This window comes from Phodopus roborovskii, unplaced genomic scaffold, assembly GCF_943737965.1.
Source record: "Phodopus roborovskii unplaced genomic scaffold, PHOROB, whole genome shotgun sequence".
NCBI lineage: Eukaryota > Metazoa > Chordata > Mammalia > Rodentia > Cricetidae > Phodopus > Phodopus roborovskii.
In genome coordinates this window covers 5,389,079-5,402,211 of record NW_026125278.1, presented here as the reverse complement: position 1 = coordinate 5,402,211, position 13,133 = coordinate 5,389,079, and the positions used below count along the sequence as shown (strand labels likewise).

Genomic DNA, 13,133 nt, shown 5'->3' with positions numbered 1-13,133 from the left:
ATTATCTAGAACAATTAAGAACTCCATTTACAAATAATGATAATAATAATAATGAACTTTCTTTTAGCACAATATGTTTTTGGGACATTCGACCTCAAAAACCTACAAGCTCAGCCGCAACTGCAACCACAACCACAACCACAACAACAACCACAAACAACTCCCAGCAACCAGCAGCAGAGAAGAAGAAAGAAGAAACCATTGAAATTCCCTTTGACGTGCCATCAACTTTCTTACATCTGGATCTCTCCTGGAAACCCCTGTCTAGAGTAAGTAACAAGGTCTTTACTCCACCTACACACTACATCTTCTGCACAGATCACACCCACGCACCCACCCTCCAAATGAAGAGGGGTTCAGATTAACACGGTACCTCAACATTCGTGGATCCGTTCATTCAGCCAATAAACTCCTGACTGAGGATGACCGATGCCGACCTGCAGCCCAGACAGACACCCTCATCACAGAGAACTAGGGGTTGGTACTTCTCGAGTAAGTGAGCTACAATTTACAAACAGGTGTGTGATTGGTTCCTTGAAGATTGGCAGCTGCTCAGGTGGACCCAGGAGAGTTAGTTTTCCCCACACCCATAGGAAAAGTATGAGCAGTAAGAAATGATACTATAATACTGCCAACCACACAGAGCCTAGAAGTCACTGAATAAGAAGTCGCCTGTATTTAACGTGAGTCAAAGAGCATGGCAGTAGATGGGGGCGTGTGGAAGGTGTGTGGAGGTCTTTAGAATAATTTGACTCCCAGACTTAATATCTTGTGATTTATGAATATCCCATCAATATCACTGGGTGTTTGGTCCTGGAAAAGGAGCTTGGAGGGGCGAGACTATTTCTGAAATCAACTGGGAGGGAACAGGAAAGAGAACATTAATAATTGTCTGGAGTAGGATGCTGAACAGATGGATCAGTGATTAGGAGCAGTTGGGGCTCTTTGCAGAGGATGCAGGTTCAATTCCCAGCACCCATGTGGTGGCTCGACAACCATCATTGACTCCAGTTCCAAGATATCAGATGCCCTCTTCTGGCCTCTATGAACACCAAACATACACATGGTACACAAACATACATATGGGCCAAATACCTATACACATAAAATATTTTTAACAATCTAAAAGAGTTTTTTTTTTTTTTAAGAAAGAAAAGAAATTGTCTTGAGTAAGATTTACTGAGATGTGGACAATTTAAGCAAAACAAATTAATATGCAAAGTACCAAAAACTAAAGGCATTGCAAGTGGATAAACATACAGAGGGGGAGAACTGGGGAGAGAGACATGGAGGAAGAACCCTAACGGCCATTTTTCATTCTGGCCATGAATGCACTATGCCAGCACAGGGCCACAGCTGTCATTCAGGGTAAAATGTGTCCCTGATGGGACCAGCAGGCATCCAGGGAGATGCCAGGTCCCTTTGTGGAACTTCATTCTACTGAAGGATGTAGGGAACAGGGAACTAAATCATTATTCAACATTACAACTCATAAAGCTGACTTTTGGAATATGATATAAAACATATAAAGAAAGGAAATAACACTTTGAGACTGGGAAATATGTCTCCAGGCAAGCTTCCCTCGGTGCTTTCCGTGGAGAGAGCAACTGGAATAAAGGAAGAGGGAATAAGAAGGTAAGTTTCTTACCATCTAGGAGCAGAAGGGACAGGCAAAGAAAAATACTGCGAGGATTTTCTAAGAATATAACTTTGTTTTATGTTCTTCCGGCAGATAAAACTATCTAAGGGAGAAACGAGCTTAGACCACTGTCCAACCAAGTTGAGCCTGAGTGAAGACCCCCTTCTTTGCAGAATACAAGGTAGCTAACCACCTTTGTTCATTAAAAGCGCCCCCAAAAGTTCCTATGGTAAAATTTCTAAGGTTTGTTTAAACGAAGGACATCTAAGAAAAGCCTTTTTTTTTTCTTCTTTTTTCTTAATGTAAGTAATGCCCAGCTAGAGCAGACCTGTGCTGGAGGAAGGAATCTGGATTCGGGGACATTTTTAAAACATAGCCTGATTGTTTTCCTTTGGTTGGACCCACGGATTTTAAAGGAACTAGGGATTCTCCTCTTCTTCCTTGTATTCCATTTATCCATCATTATCCATAGAGTTCCTGCTGTGGGTCAGGGATTGTGCTAATCGTGTGCATTCTCTCATTCTGTGGGTCAGGGCAAGCAAGGATTAGCACAGTCCCTGACCCACAGAATGAAGGCATGTGCATGATTAGCATGCCTTCTCTAACTCTCAGCATCCCTTCAGACCCCACCTTGGAAGTGCTGAGGTTGCAGATGCCAAGCTCCACCTCCAACCCTATTATCATTTTCTAAGGCGGGGTAAATATAAGTAGTCATAAAGTAGATAGATTACTCACATATCTATGACTACTTATACTTACCCAGTTTTTAAAAGAAATTATTTATCCAGTTTAGAGTATGAATATTACTACACTTTTTAAAGTGTGAAGAGTTTTTATTGAGCTTAATAATTTTATTTGGAAAAATAGAGGTAAGGTGTATTGCGCATTAGTGGGAGTTTGGGTGGCTCACACATGCACACCTAGGGAAACCATCCTCGCAGCCAGCAGCCACCTCGTTGAGCCTGCACGCTCCTCACACTCAGTTCTCCCACAGCAGTTCCCTTTGTCATCTGTCCTAACTTCCTGCCACTGTACAGCTTTATATGAATTATTGAGAGTATGCACTCCCAGTTTTAGCTAGCTGTTTGTTGTATTTGGCTTCTAGGGGACAGGTTCCCACTGTGTATCCCCAGGCTGGCCTCCTGCCTCAGCTTCCCTACTGCTAGGATTACACGTGGGCACTCCCACACTCAGCTTTGGATGGGCTTTTTCAATTGGGAACATTACTTAAACAGATTTAGCCATGTTATCTACGTCCCTAGTCCGTTCCTTTTCATACAGGCCCTCCTAGTTTGACTCTCTGTTGCTGTGATAAAACACCATGGCCCAACCATACCTTGGGGAGGGAAGTCCGTCACCCAGAGAAGCCAGGGGAGGAGCCCAAGGCCAGCACCTGGAGGTGGATACTAAAGCAAGAATTCCTGGAAGAACCCTGCTTATCAAGACTTGTTTCCTCAGGCCATGGTTAGCCAGCTTGCTTGTACAACCCAGACCCACCTGCCTAGGCATGGTACCGCCCACAGTGGGCTGGGCCCTTCCACGTCAATGTAAAAGTTTTAAAATGCCCCAGAGACACGCCTACAAGTCTTTCTGTTGGATGTGATACTTCAACTGAGGTTCCCTCATCCCTGGTGTCCAGCTGGCAGCCAGGATCAGCCACCACACAGACTAACTGGTTGTGTGGCTGTGCCCACTAGCAGTGTGCAGTCCAAGTGTCCTCACTGATGCAGCGATGCAGTGTTTTCAGTGTAGCGCTTCTAAGTGTGTTTTGCACTGCAGTGTTGTAAGGAGTAAGGCTTTTCCTCCCGCCACTTGGTCTTATCCCGCCGCCGCGCCAGCCACAAATAACGCACAGAGACTCTGTATTTGATACAATACTGTTGGCCAGTTACTTGTTTCTTATCGGCCAGCTCTGTCTTAATTATTAACCCATTTCTATGTATTTCCACAATGTCTTACCAGCGAGAGGCGGCTGGTGGTTCTCCTTCTCCAGACTCTCCATCTTGACTCCTCCTTCCTACTTCCTCTTTCCTCCTTGTCTCCTAGTCCCGCCTATCTTGCTTTCCTATTGGCCAACAGTGCTTTATTCATTAACCAGTATGAGAAACATAGTTACAGAATCACATCTCCCATCACAGTGTCTGTCTCGCTCACCTGACTAGGGACCTTGTATGAATTTCTTAGGTTCCTCCTTGTACCCTAGCTTCTCTGGCGATGTGAATTGTAGGCTGGCGATCCTTTGCTCTATGTCTAAAATCCATATATGAGTGAGTACATACTGTATTCCTCTTTTTGTGACTGGGTTATCTCACTCAGGATGGTTTCTTCAAATTCCATCCATTTGCCTGTGAATTTCAAGATTCTGTTATTTTTTTTCTGCTGAGTAGTATTCCATTGTGTAAATGTGCCACATCTTCTTTATCCATTCTTCAATTGAGGGGCATCTAGGTTGCTTCCAGGTTCTAGCTATTACAAATAATGCTGCTATGAACATAGTTGAACAGATGTCTTTGTTGCATGGATGTGGATCATTTGGGTATATGCCTAAGCTGGGGATTGCTGGGTCCTGTGGTAGATTGATTCCCATTTTCCTGAGGAACCACCATACTGATCTCCAAAATGGCTGTACGAGTTTGCACTCCCACCAGCAGTGGAGGGGTGTTTCCCTTTCTCCACATCCTCTCCAGCATAAGCTGTCATTGGTATCAACAGGTATTTCTTAAACTCTCACAAAGCCCCAGGCTCTGAGAACACAAATGTGAAAAAGACAGGTCTCACGGCTGATGAGATGGCTTAGCCCTTGAGAGCACTTTCTGCTCCTCTAGTAGATGCCAGTTGAGTTGATAACATCCACATCAGACAGCTCACAGCCACCTAACTCCAGTTCCAGGCTCCGGGACACCCTCTTTTGGACTCAGTGGGCATCTGCAGTTATGTGTGTGCCCACATTTACACTCACTCACACACAAACACACACACACACTTTGAAATAATAAATCTTGCCTGGCATTGGTGGTGCACACCTTTAATCCCAGAACTCAGGAGGCAGAGGCAGGAGGATCTCTGTGAGTTCCAAGCCAGCCTGGCCTACAGAGAGAATTCTAGGACAGGCTCCAAAGCTACAGAGAAACCCTGTCTCTAATAATAATAATAATAATAATAATAATAATAATAATAATAATATATTTTTAAGCTAAATCTTTCCTTTCATAGAGCTAATGTCTGGTGGGTCAGACATAAAATACATTTGCATGCATTTAAGGAAAACCCTATTTAATATAAGCAGCTTATAGAACACTCTTAGTTGTTAAACAAGCCATCAAATGGTGTCTTTCTGGACAACATTATTTTATAAGTTGTTCTTAAAGAGAAACATTTGGGATAAATTGCATCACAGAAAGAACAGGCATGTTTCCAGCAGAGACACTAGTGGGCCATCCAAAAATTCTTGTTGTAGTCAGTTCCACGATTGGCCACTTCCTGTCTTCTGTGTGAACAGCCAGCTGTAAGAAATTTATTAGCCATTACTTGTGGTTTGGGCACACTGTTGGCTATGCACGAATTCTGGCTGGCCTCGGATCTGCTTAGTAGAGTGCACGCATAACTTTCCTGTGAGGAGCTGCCTATTGATGGAACACCAGCTACCTTGACCATGAATTTCACACCCCATTGAACCTTCTCAGTTTTCTGGTATTCTGTCGCCATCTAGTGACCAAGGACCACTTGCCTTTTCCCACCATTTTAGAAAGCACGAGTGTTGGTGGTCCTAGATGTAGGTCAATAACTTCAAGAAATACTGTATTATTTTTAATTGAAAATATATTCTTTCATATAATATGATCATGGTTTTCCTAGCCCCAACTCTTGCCAGATCCTCCCCCACACCTCCATACCCACCCAAATCCACAACCTTTCTTTCTCTCTCATTAAAAAACAGGCCACTAGAACAAACAAACAAACAAACCAGAATAGGAAAAAACAAACAAGCAAACAGAAAAAAAACAAGGAGCCAAAGAAAAAGAACAAGAAACACATAATGGATGCAGACAGAGAGAGAGAGAGAGAGAGGGAGGGAGGGAGGGAGGGAGGGAGGGAGGAAGGAAGGCCTAGACAAAGCATTCAAAAACCCTAAACTCCAAAAATATCATTGAGTTTGTTTCCAGGTTGGTCATCTAGTGTGGGCCTGCCCTGAAGTGTGGTTTGTCTTTCCAGTGAGACTCCAATAGAGAAAACTATGTTTTCCTTTGTGAGCAGTTGTCAATGGGAAGTGGCTTCTGGGTTAGGTATGGAATCTTGTGTCTACTCCCTGGCTTAGCCCTCTGCAGGCCCAGAGCATGGTGCCACAGTCTCTGTGTTCATGTGTTGTGCAGGCCCCATTGTGTCTAAAAGGCCTTGTTTTCTTGATGTCTTCCATCTCCACTGCAATCTTACAAATTTTCCACCTGTTCTTCTACTAATTTCCCTGAATCCTGAGGGGAGGGATTTAATGAGACACCCCATTTTTGACTGAGCATTCCAAGGTCTCTCACTCTCTGTACATTGTCCAGTGTGGGCCTCTGTATTTGTTCCCATCCACTGTAAGAAGAAGCTTCTCCGATGATGGCTAAGCAAGAAACTGATCTATGGATACCACAAAATGTCATTAAGAATAATTTTATTGCTGTATTCCTTTAGCAGAGCAGTAGTATTTGGGTTTTCCTTAGGTTTCTGGCCTATCTAGTCTCAAGTTCTTGGACTGCCAAGAATGTCAGGCATGGGTTCCATCTGATTATGGCCCTAAATATAATTAGATAGTGATTGTTTGCTACACAGTGTTTGCGCCACTACTGCAGACAGGCCATCATTGCAAACTGAAGCTCTTGTAACTGGGTTGGTGTTCTGTAAAGAGCGGTTTTTCCCGCCGGTCTGGACCCAACGCCGAGCCAGCCCCAAATAACACACAGAGACGCTGTATTAGATATAAAGCTGTTGACCTGTTACTAGTTTCTTATAGGCTAGCTCTGTCTTAAATATTAACCCATTTCTATCAATCTAAGCATTTTCACGTGGTCTCATTTTACCGGAGAGAGAGCCTGGCGTACTACCCTGTAGGCCCTCCAACTTGAATCTCCTCTATTACTTCCTGAAACCTCCTTGTCTCCTAGACCTGCCTATCTTGCTTTCCTATTGGCAAACAGTCCCTTATTCACCAACCAATGCAAGAAACATATTTACAGAATGGCATCTCCCATCAGTGTTCACCTTTCTCCTCTAGTGGCATGCAGAATACCTTCCAATACGGTGACACTGATCAGTACAGGTGAAGGCTCTAGGTAGACACCAGCTAGCTCCCTTTTCCACGAGAAAGTCTGTATGTATTTTAAGGCTTTACTCTAATAGCATCTGAATTCTTTTAAAGAATTACTTTAAATTCTTTGAAAGCCTGCCACACACTTTTTCAGAAGTGGCATAGAAGTTGGGAGTGGATTCTGCCACTGATGGTCTGTGTTTAAAGTTTCAAAGCCACAGTTCATTGTTTGGCCAAGTAAACGACTGTGCCTGTCCATCCATGCCTTAGCTCTATCCCATCTGGAAGGAAAGATGAAGAGGTAAAAGGAATACATAAGGGAGGTGACTGGCTCATAGGACAGGTTAATACAGTGTCTGGCCCGTAGTAAGTGGTCAATAAAAGTCAATTGCAAGAATCACTAACTCCAGAGACTGAAGCTCAGTGGCACATAATGATAGCTTTTTGTTCACTACATGCCCAAGGTTATCCCACTCAAGAGCTTTGAGTTCACTAAATACCCAAGGTTATCCCACTCGAGTCTGAGTAATCGCAATTGGTGGAAGCATCTCTCTCTGGCCTCCTTGACTTCACAGCACGAAGTTGTTGTACTGAGTCACCAAGATGACTCAGCAGGTAGGGTGTGTGTAGCAGTGTAGCCTGAAGACCTGGGGTCAATCCCATGGTGGAACAAATTTCTGAAACGTGTTCTCTGACTGTCATACTCTTGCTGTGCACGTGTGCCTACACACACACACACACACACACACACACACACTTTGAAATAATAAATCTTGCCTCCAGAACAGCGGTCCCTTACATCGCTTGCGCGCTTCGCTCTGATGTGTAATGTAGACTATGACGTAGTTGGTGCTGGCCTAAAAAGGACGAGGGCTACTGCTGAACTGAAGCCTGCTGAGCCTTGGACTTACTCACTGCCATGTTGGGGAAAGGATGGATGGAACAGAGCATGCAAAGGAAACTATAATACATATGTTAAAAGATCTGTCTCTCTCAACAGGTACTTCTTCTATCCACGTTCTTCTGAAAGACAAGGTGTTGAACCAGGTCAAAGCGCTGAAGACAGCAGAAATCAACCCCTACCACAATCTGGAAGCTGGGATAGTGAACATTCTCAAGCCCATAGAAGACTTCAACACCAAGTTCTTTGTGGGAACAGAGGTAGACTAGGATTGTCTGGTTTTTAAATTACAGCCCCCATTGTTACATTCTTATAACCTTTACTTCTTTCTTTTTACATATTTGCTGTTTGAAGGCATTTTCACGTTTTAATGCGTGCATTTATATTTAAGATTTCTAACTTAGATGCCCCGAAGACTCAGGTTTGGAATCTCCTTAATGGGCTGGGGATGTCGTCAGCCATGAGCTGCCTAGCACGCACAGGGCCCTGGGCTCTGTAGCAGCACCACACAGACCAGGCTTGACAGCGCATGGGCAGGTGGAAGAAGGAGGCGGGAGGGTCACACGTTCAAGGCCACCTGGATGCAGGTGACTGAGAATCAGTTGTCACGGCAGGACCACTCACTGTGACAAAGTGAGTTCTGTCTCTTTCCCATTTGTGTGGCTGCCTCGTCTGCTGCTTCCCCATGAGCACCAGACTGTACAATACCTAAATCCGAGCTGAGGTCTGTGCCTCTCGTTCTCGGCATTAAAAGGTAAATGCTGTGATGCGTCTTCCGCTCTGTCTTATTCCAGGTCTTTACCAAGTCCTGACTTGGTTAAACGCTGAGAACGAATCACCGAATGACCCTAACTTGCTCTCACCACCACCACCCCACATCCTCAGACAGTTAGGAAAGCCTAAACATAACAAGTCTCCACAGCTGCCCGTGTTACTCACGCCGCTACGTGCACATAAAGCAAACTCAGTTTTGTTTTGTTTTTTATTTCATCTTGAAATCAAATCCAGTAACAACTTGGAGCCTCTCTTCCCTCCTGGTATACTGGATTCTCGTGTGACTAAGCTGACTTGTTGCCTTTATTTGTCTTTGTGCCCTGAGTCTTAGCACTGAACCATGGGAATATGGGTTCTCTTGCCAGTGAGCTTATCATTGCATTTATCCAGAACCTGTTGCCTTTCCAGGAAGGTGAAGTGATATACACAGACTGGAAAATGGAGAGAGACTCAGAAACCGGACGATTCATGGGTAAGTTTGATGGACTAACCTGATATTAAAGTCTTCCTTTTGTTATTAGTATATTTAAGTATACATGATAATGGGATTCATTGTGGCATTTTCACATGCATTTAAGATGCATTTTTATCATCTTTGCTCCTCATTGCCCTCTCCTATCGCCTCCAACTCCCATTGATCCCCCTTGGCCTCCCTCCTAGTCCCCTTTAGTTTATTTAATGTCCCAATGAGTTTCACAGGGCTTCCTTACATGGTCTTGGTGTTAAGGGTTATTTACAAGAGCATGGGCCAGTTTTACATCACTGAAGAGATGTCACATCTCCTCCAGCCACCATTAACTATCTATAGATATTCAGGACGTGGCGGGGCTTGGTGAGCCCCTACGTGACTGAAAAACCATCATCTGCCTGTGGTTCCTCAGGGGCACTGGGGCCTTGTGGGTCATCTCTCCCTCTTCCCAGTACCAACTCCAACAGGCCCAGCCGTGCCCAGAGGTTATGCTAGTGGTCAGGAATGCTGTGAGATCAACCGTGTAATCACAGTGTGTGTTCTGAAGTCCACCTCCTACCTCACTGTGTTCCTTTCCTCAACCTTGCGTTCCTCCTGGGAAGCTCCCTGAGCCTTGGCGATGTCGCTATAGTTAGCAGGCAACTCATGGATATTCGCTCTAGGATGTATGCTCCGTGCCAGACTCTATGTATCATGATAGCAGCCTTCATTCCTTTGGCACTCTGGAGAGGACGCGATGCCATGACAAACATGAATTCCTCCTGGCCTCGAACATTCTCCTGTGGTCCCATCTCCTCTCACAGGCAGCTTTTGAAACTATTTAACCGTGGAAAATTACAAGCATTTATTTTAAATGAATTTTACCCCATTTGTATGCTATGGATCAGGCAATGGCGACAGTAGATGAGGAGGAGCTGTCCTCCTCTGACCTGTTAGAAAGGCAAACAGATGTTAGCATCATGGTTAGCAAACAGAAAGATGCAGAAGTCCAGAGGGGAACAGTCCTTCTTGGGATGTTAAAAAATGGTCCCACTTGGACCCACAGTTGAGGTGAGTCATGTCTTCGTCTATGTTCTACTGCTGTGGAGAAACAGCATGACCACAGCAACTCCTTTATTATTATTATTATTATTATTATTATTATTATTATTATTATTATTATTTTACATATCGATCCCAGTTCCCTCTCCGTCCCTCCCTCCCATCCCATTCCCCCCATCCCATCCCCCCCCAAATCCACATGTAGGGTGATGCCTTCCTGAAGGGGTCATCTAAATCTGTCAAGTCATTTGGAGTGACTAGGACTTCTCTTCTGTCTCTAGGTTAAGGGAGCATCCCTCCATGGGGGTTGTAACCCCAAAGTCCTTTTGTGCACCAGGAATACATCCTGGTTCCACTGTCTGAGGTCCCTTAGACTGCCCAGGCCTTCTAACTGAGACCCATATTCAGGGGGTCTGAGACAGTCCCATGCTGGATTCCCAGCTATCAGTCTGGGGGCCCCTTAGCTCCTCCTTGTTCAGGTCAGCTGTCTCTGTGGGTTTCTGTAGCCTGGTCTTGTCCTCCCTCTCTGCATCTGGATTCCAGTTTGGCTCAGTGTTTAGCTGTGGGTGTCTGCTTCTGTTTCCATCAGCTACTAGATGAGGGGGCTCCATGATGGTGGATACGTTAGTCATTGATCTCATTATCAGGGAAGGGCATTACTGTAGCCTTTCCACTGTTGCTCAAATTGTTAGTTGGGGTCAGTCTTGTAGGTCTCTGGACTTTTCTCTAGAGTCAGTTTTCTCTTGAAACCTATAATGGCTCCCTCTTTTATGTTCTTTCTCTCTCTCTCTCTCTCTCTCTCTCTCTCTCTCTCTCTCTCTCTCTCCACTCATCTATTCTTCCCCTGACTTTCCTCTCCTCCCCTTCTCTTTCTCCTAGTTCCCTCTCCACTACTCCCCACCCCACTCCCCATATGCTCAGGAGAACTTGTCCCTTCCCCTTCTGTGAGGGACTTTATATGAATCTCTTAGAATCCTCCTTGTATCCTAGTTCTCTGACGGTGTGAATTACAGGCTGGTGATCCTTTGTTCTAGGTCTAAAATCCATATATGAGTGAGTGCATACCATGTTCCTCTTTTTGTGACTGGGTTACCTCATTCAGGATGGTTTCTTCAAGTTCCTGCTACGAACATAGTTGAACAGATGTCTTTGTTGCATGAATGTGGATCATTTGGGTATATGCCTAAGCAGCTCTTACAAAGGAAAACATTTAGTAGGGGCTGGCTTACAGGTTCAGTGGTTTAGTCCATTATCATGGTAGGAAGCATGGTGGCATGCGGGCAGACATGGGACTGAAGAAGGAGCCGAGAGTTTGATATCTGCATGGGCAGGAAGCAGGAAGAGAGAAAAACACTGGGTCTTGCTTGAGCATTTAAAACCTCAAAGCCTACACTCAGTGACACACTTCCTCCTATAAGGCCACACCAACCCCGATGTCCTAATCCTTTTAAATAACCCCACCCACTCCATATGAGCCTATGGAGATATTTTATTCAAGCCACCACAGTCCTGAAGGGTGGGTTGGGAATTTTCAGATAGATTCAGCAGGGAAAGATGCTCCTTGTCAAAAGATCAACCAGGGCGAGTACATGGGAATCCAAAAGAGCAGGAAGGGAGGAGGCAGGAGAATCCAGGGCCAAATCACAGCAATTTAGAGGTCAACCACGGCAGCCCAGGGGCAGATTGTCTTCATGTGATCTTTAGAGCCTGTCATATTCAGAAAAAGAGCCTGGAGAGAGAGAGAGAGAGAGAGAGAGAGAGAGAGAGAGAGAGAGAGAGAGAGAGAGAGAGAGAGAGAGAGAGAGAGAGAGAGAGAGAGGAGAGAGAGAGCAGAGGCTGGGTCAGTAGGAATGGCTACTGTCAGTAGAGTTCCTAATAGAGGCAAGATGGAAGCAAGTCACAGTGGCCTAGTGAGAGCCAGTGGAGACTAGCAGGCAGTTATGGTGATAGTCACAAAGCAGAAAAGCAAGGTGACCAATGAGCTACGGATGGTCAGGATGAAAGGAGTTGCTTTTCCTTCCTTGGCATTTAGTCCGTTCCCAACAAACAGGAAGGTTCCCAACAAACAGGAAGAGCTTTAGCCCCAGGGCTGCGGAGACCCTTGAAGCCATCAGCCAAGCACTGTAATACAGGTAGTGCTGTGCCAGCCTGCTATCCCCATTGGATAATGCTTGCTGGGGGGGGGGGGGTTAGTACACAGCTGCACTGAATTGTAATTCACATGCTCTGCTCACAGTCTGCAGGCTGCAGATGTCTTTCTTGTGAGCTCCCAACCTGCACCTTTCATAAACAAACACCAGGGTTGTCTTCCTGAGCAAAGGCAGAAGCAGCTACACCTGAAACCTAATCCCTCCTGTCTGCTTAACTCTATATAACCAGGCAGGAGAGAGAATTCCATCCTCTTGGGGCGGGACACACACACACACACACACACACACACACACACACACACACACACACACAAAGAAACCCCGAATGATGCGGGGGCGAGGTCACATCAAATATTTCCACATGCTCTAAGGGGCAAGCGAAGAGATGCAGATCTGAATGAGGCCAGTTGGCAGAATCGTTTTATGCAGTAGACCCTTAAGCTGTACAATGAGATCGTATGCATGCCAGGCACTCTTCCAAGCACTGTCCGTGAATAAACTCATGTCATTGTTACAGCAGCCCTATGGGATCACCGCCTTGGGCATCGGTGTTGTCTTTGAACCCATGCAGTCTGCTGCCAACCTGTGCCTTATGGTTTATTATAATTTTCTTTAAACAACCTGGCCTGAAGGCTCTGGCACTCCGTTTAGTAACTCAGGAACAGCTCCATTCATTTTTGAAAGGCATGCAAGTCTTCCAAAGGACGCCAGGGAGAAAAGATTATCGTAGGATGTTATTAAAAAGAACAGACCTTACCATTGTGGATAATGTCATAGCTGATCACACAGTTTCGAGGGTTTCCAGCCCCCAGGACAGCATGCTCATTCAGAGACAGTGTGGAGGGAAACTAACTCAGGGACAACACCAGAGA

The 13,133-nt window shown here is 45.1% G+C and overlaps 1 protein-coding gene across 1 annotated transcript in view; it reads left to right on the top strand.

Annotated features, from left to right (window-relative positions):
- Positions 1 to 13,133, top strand: part of Dnai3 (dynein axonemal intermediate chain 3) — a 53,697-nt gene that overhangs the window by 29,442 nt on the left and 11,122 nt on the right. Inside the window, exons 14-17 of the mRNA XM_051194863.1 lie at positions 68 to 269; positions 1,733 to 1,820; positions 7,927 to 8,087; positions 9,010 to 9,073. Coding sequence (XP_051050820.1) covers positions 68 to 269; positions 1,733 to 1,820; positions 7,927 to 8,087; positions 9,010 to 9,073 — 515 coding nt within the window. The remainder of the gene's footprint in view (positions 1 to 67; positions 270 to 1,732; positions 1,821 to 7,926; positions 8,088 to 9,009; positions 9,074 to 13,133) is intronic.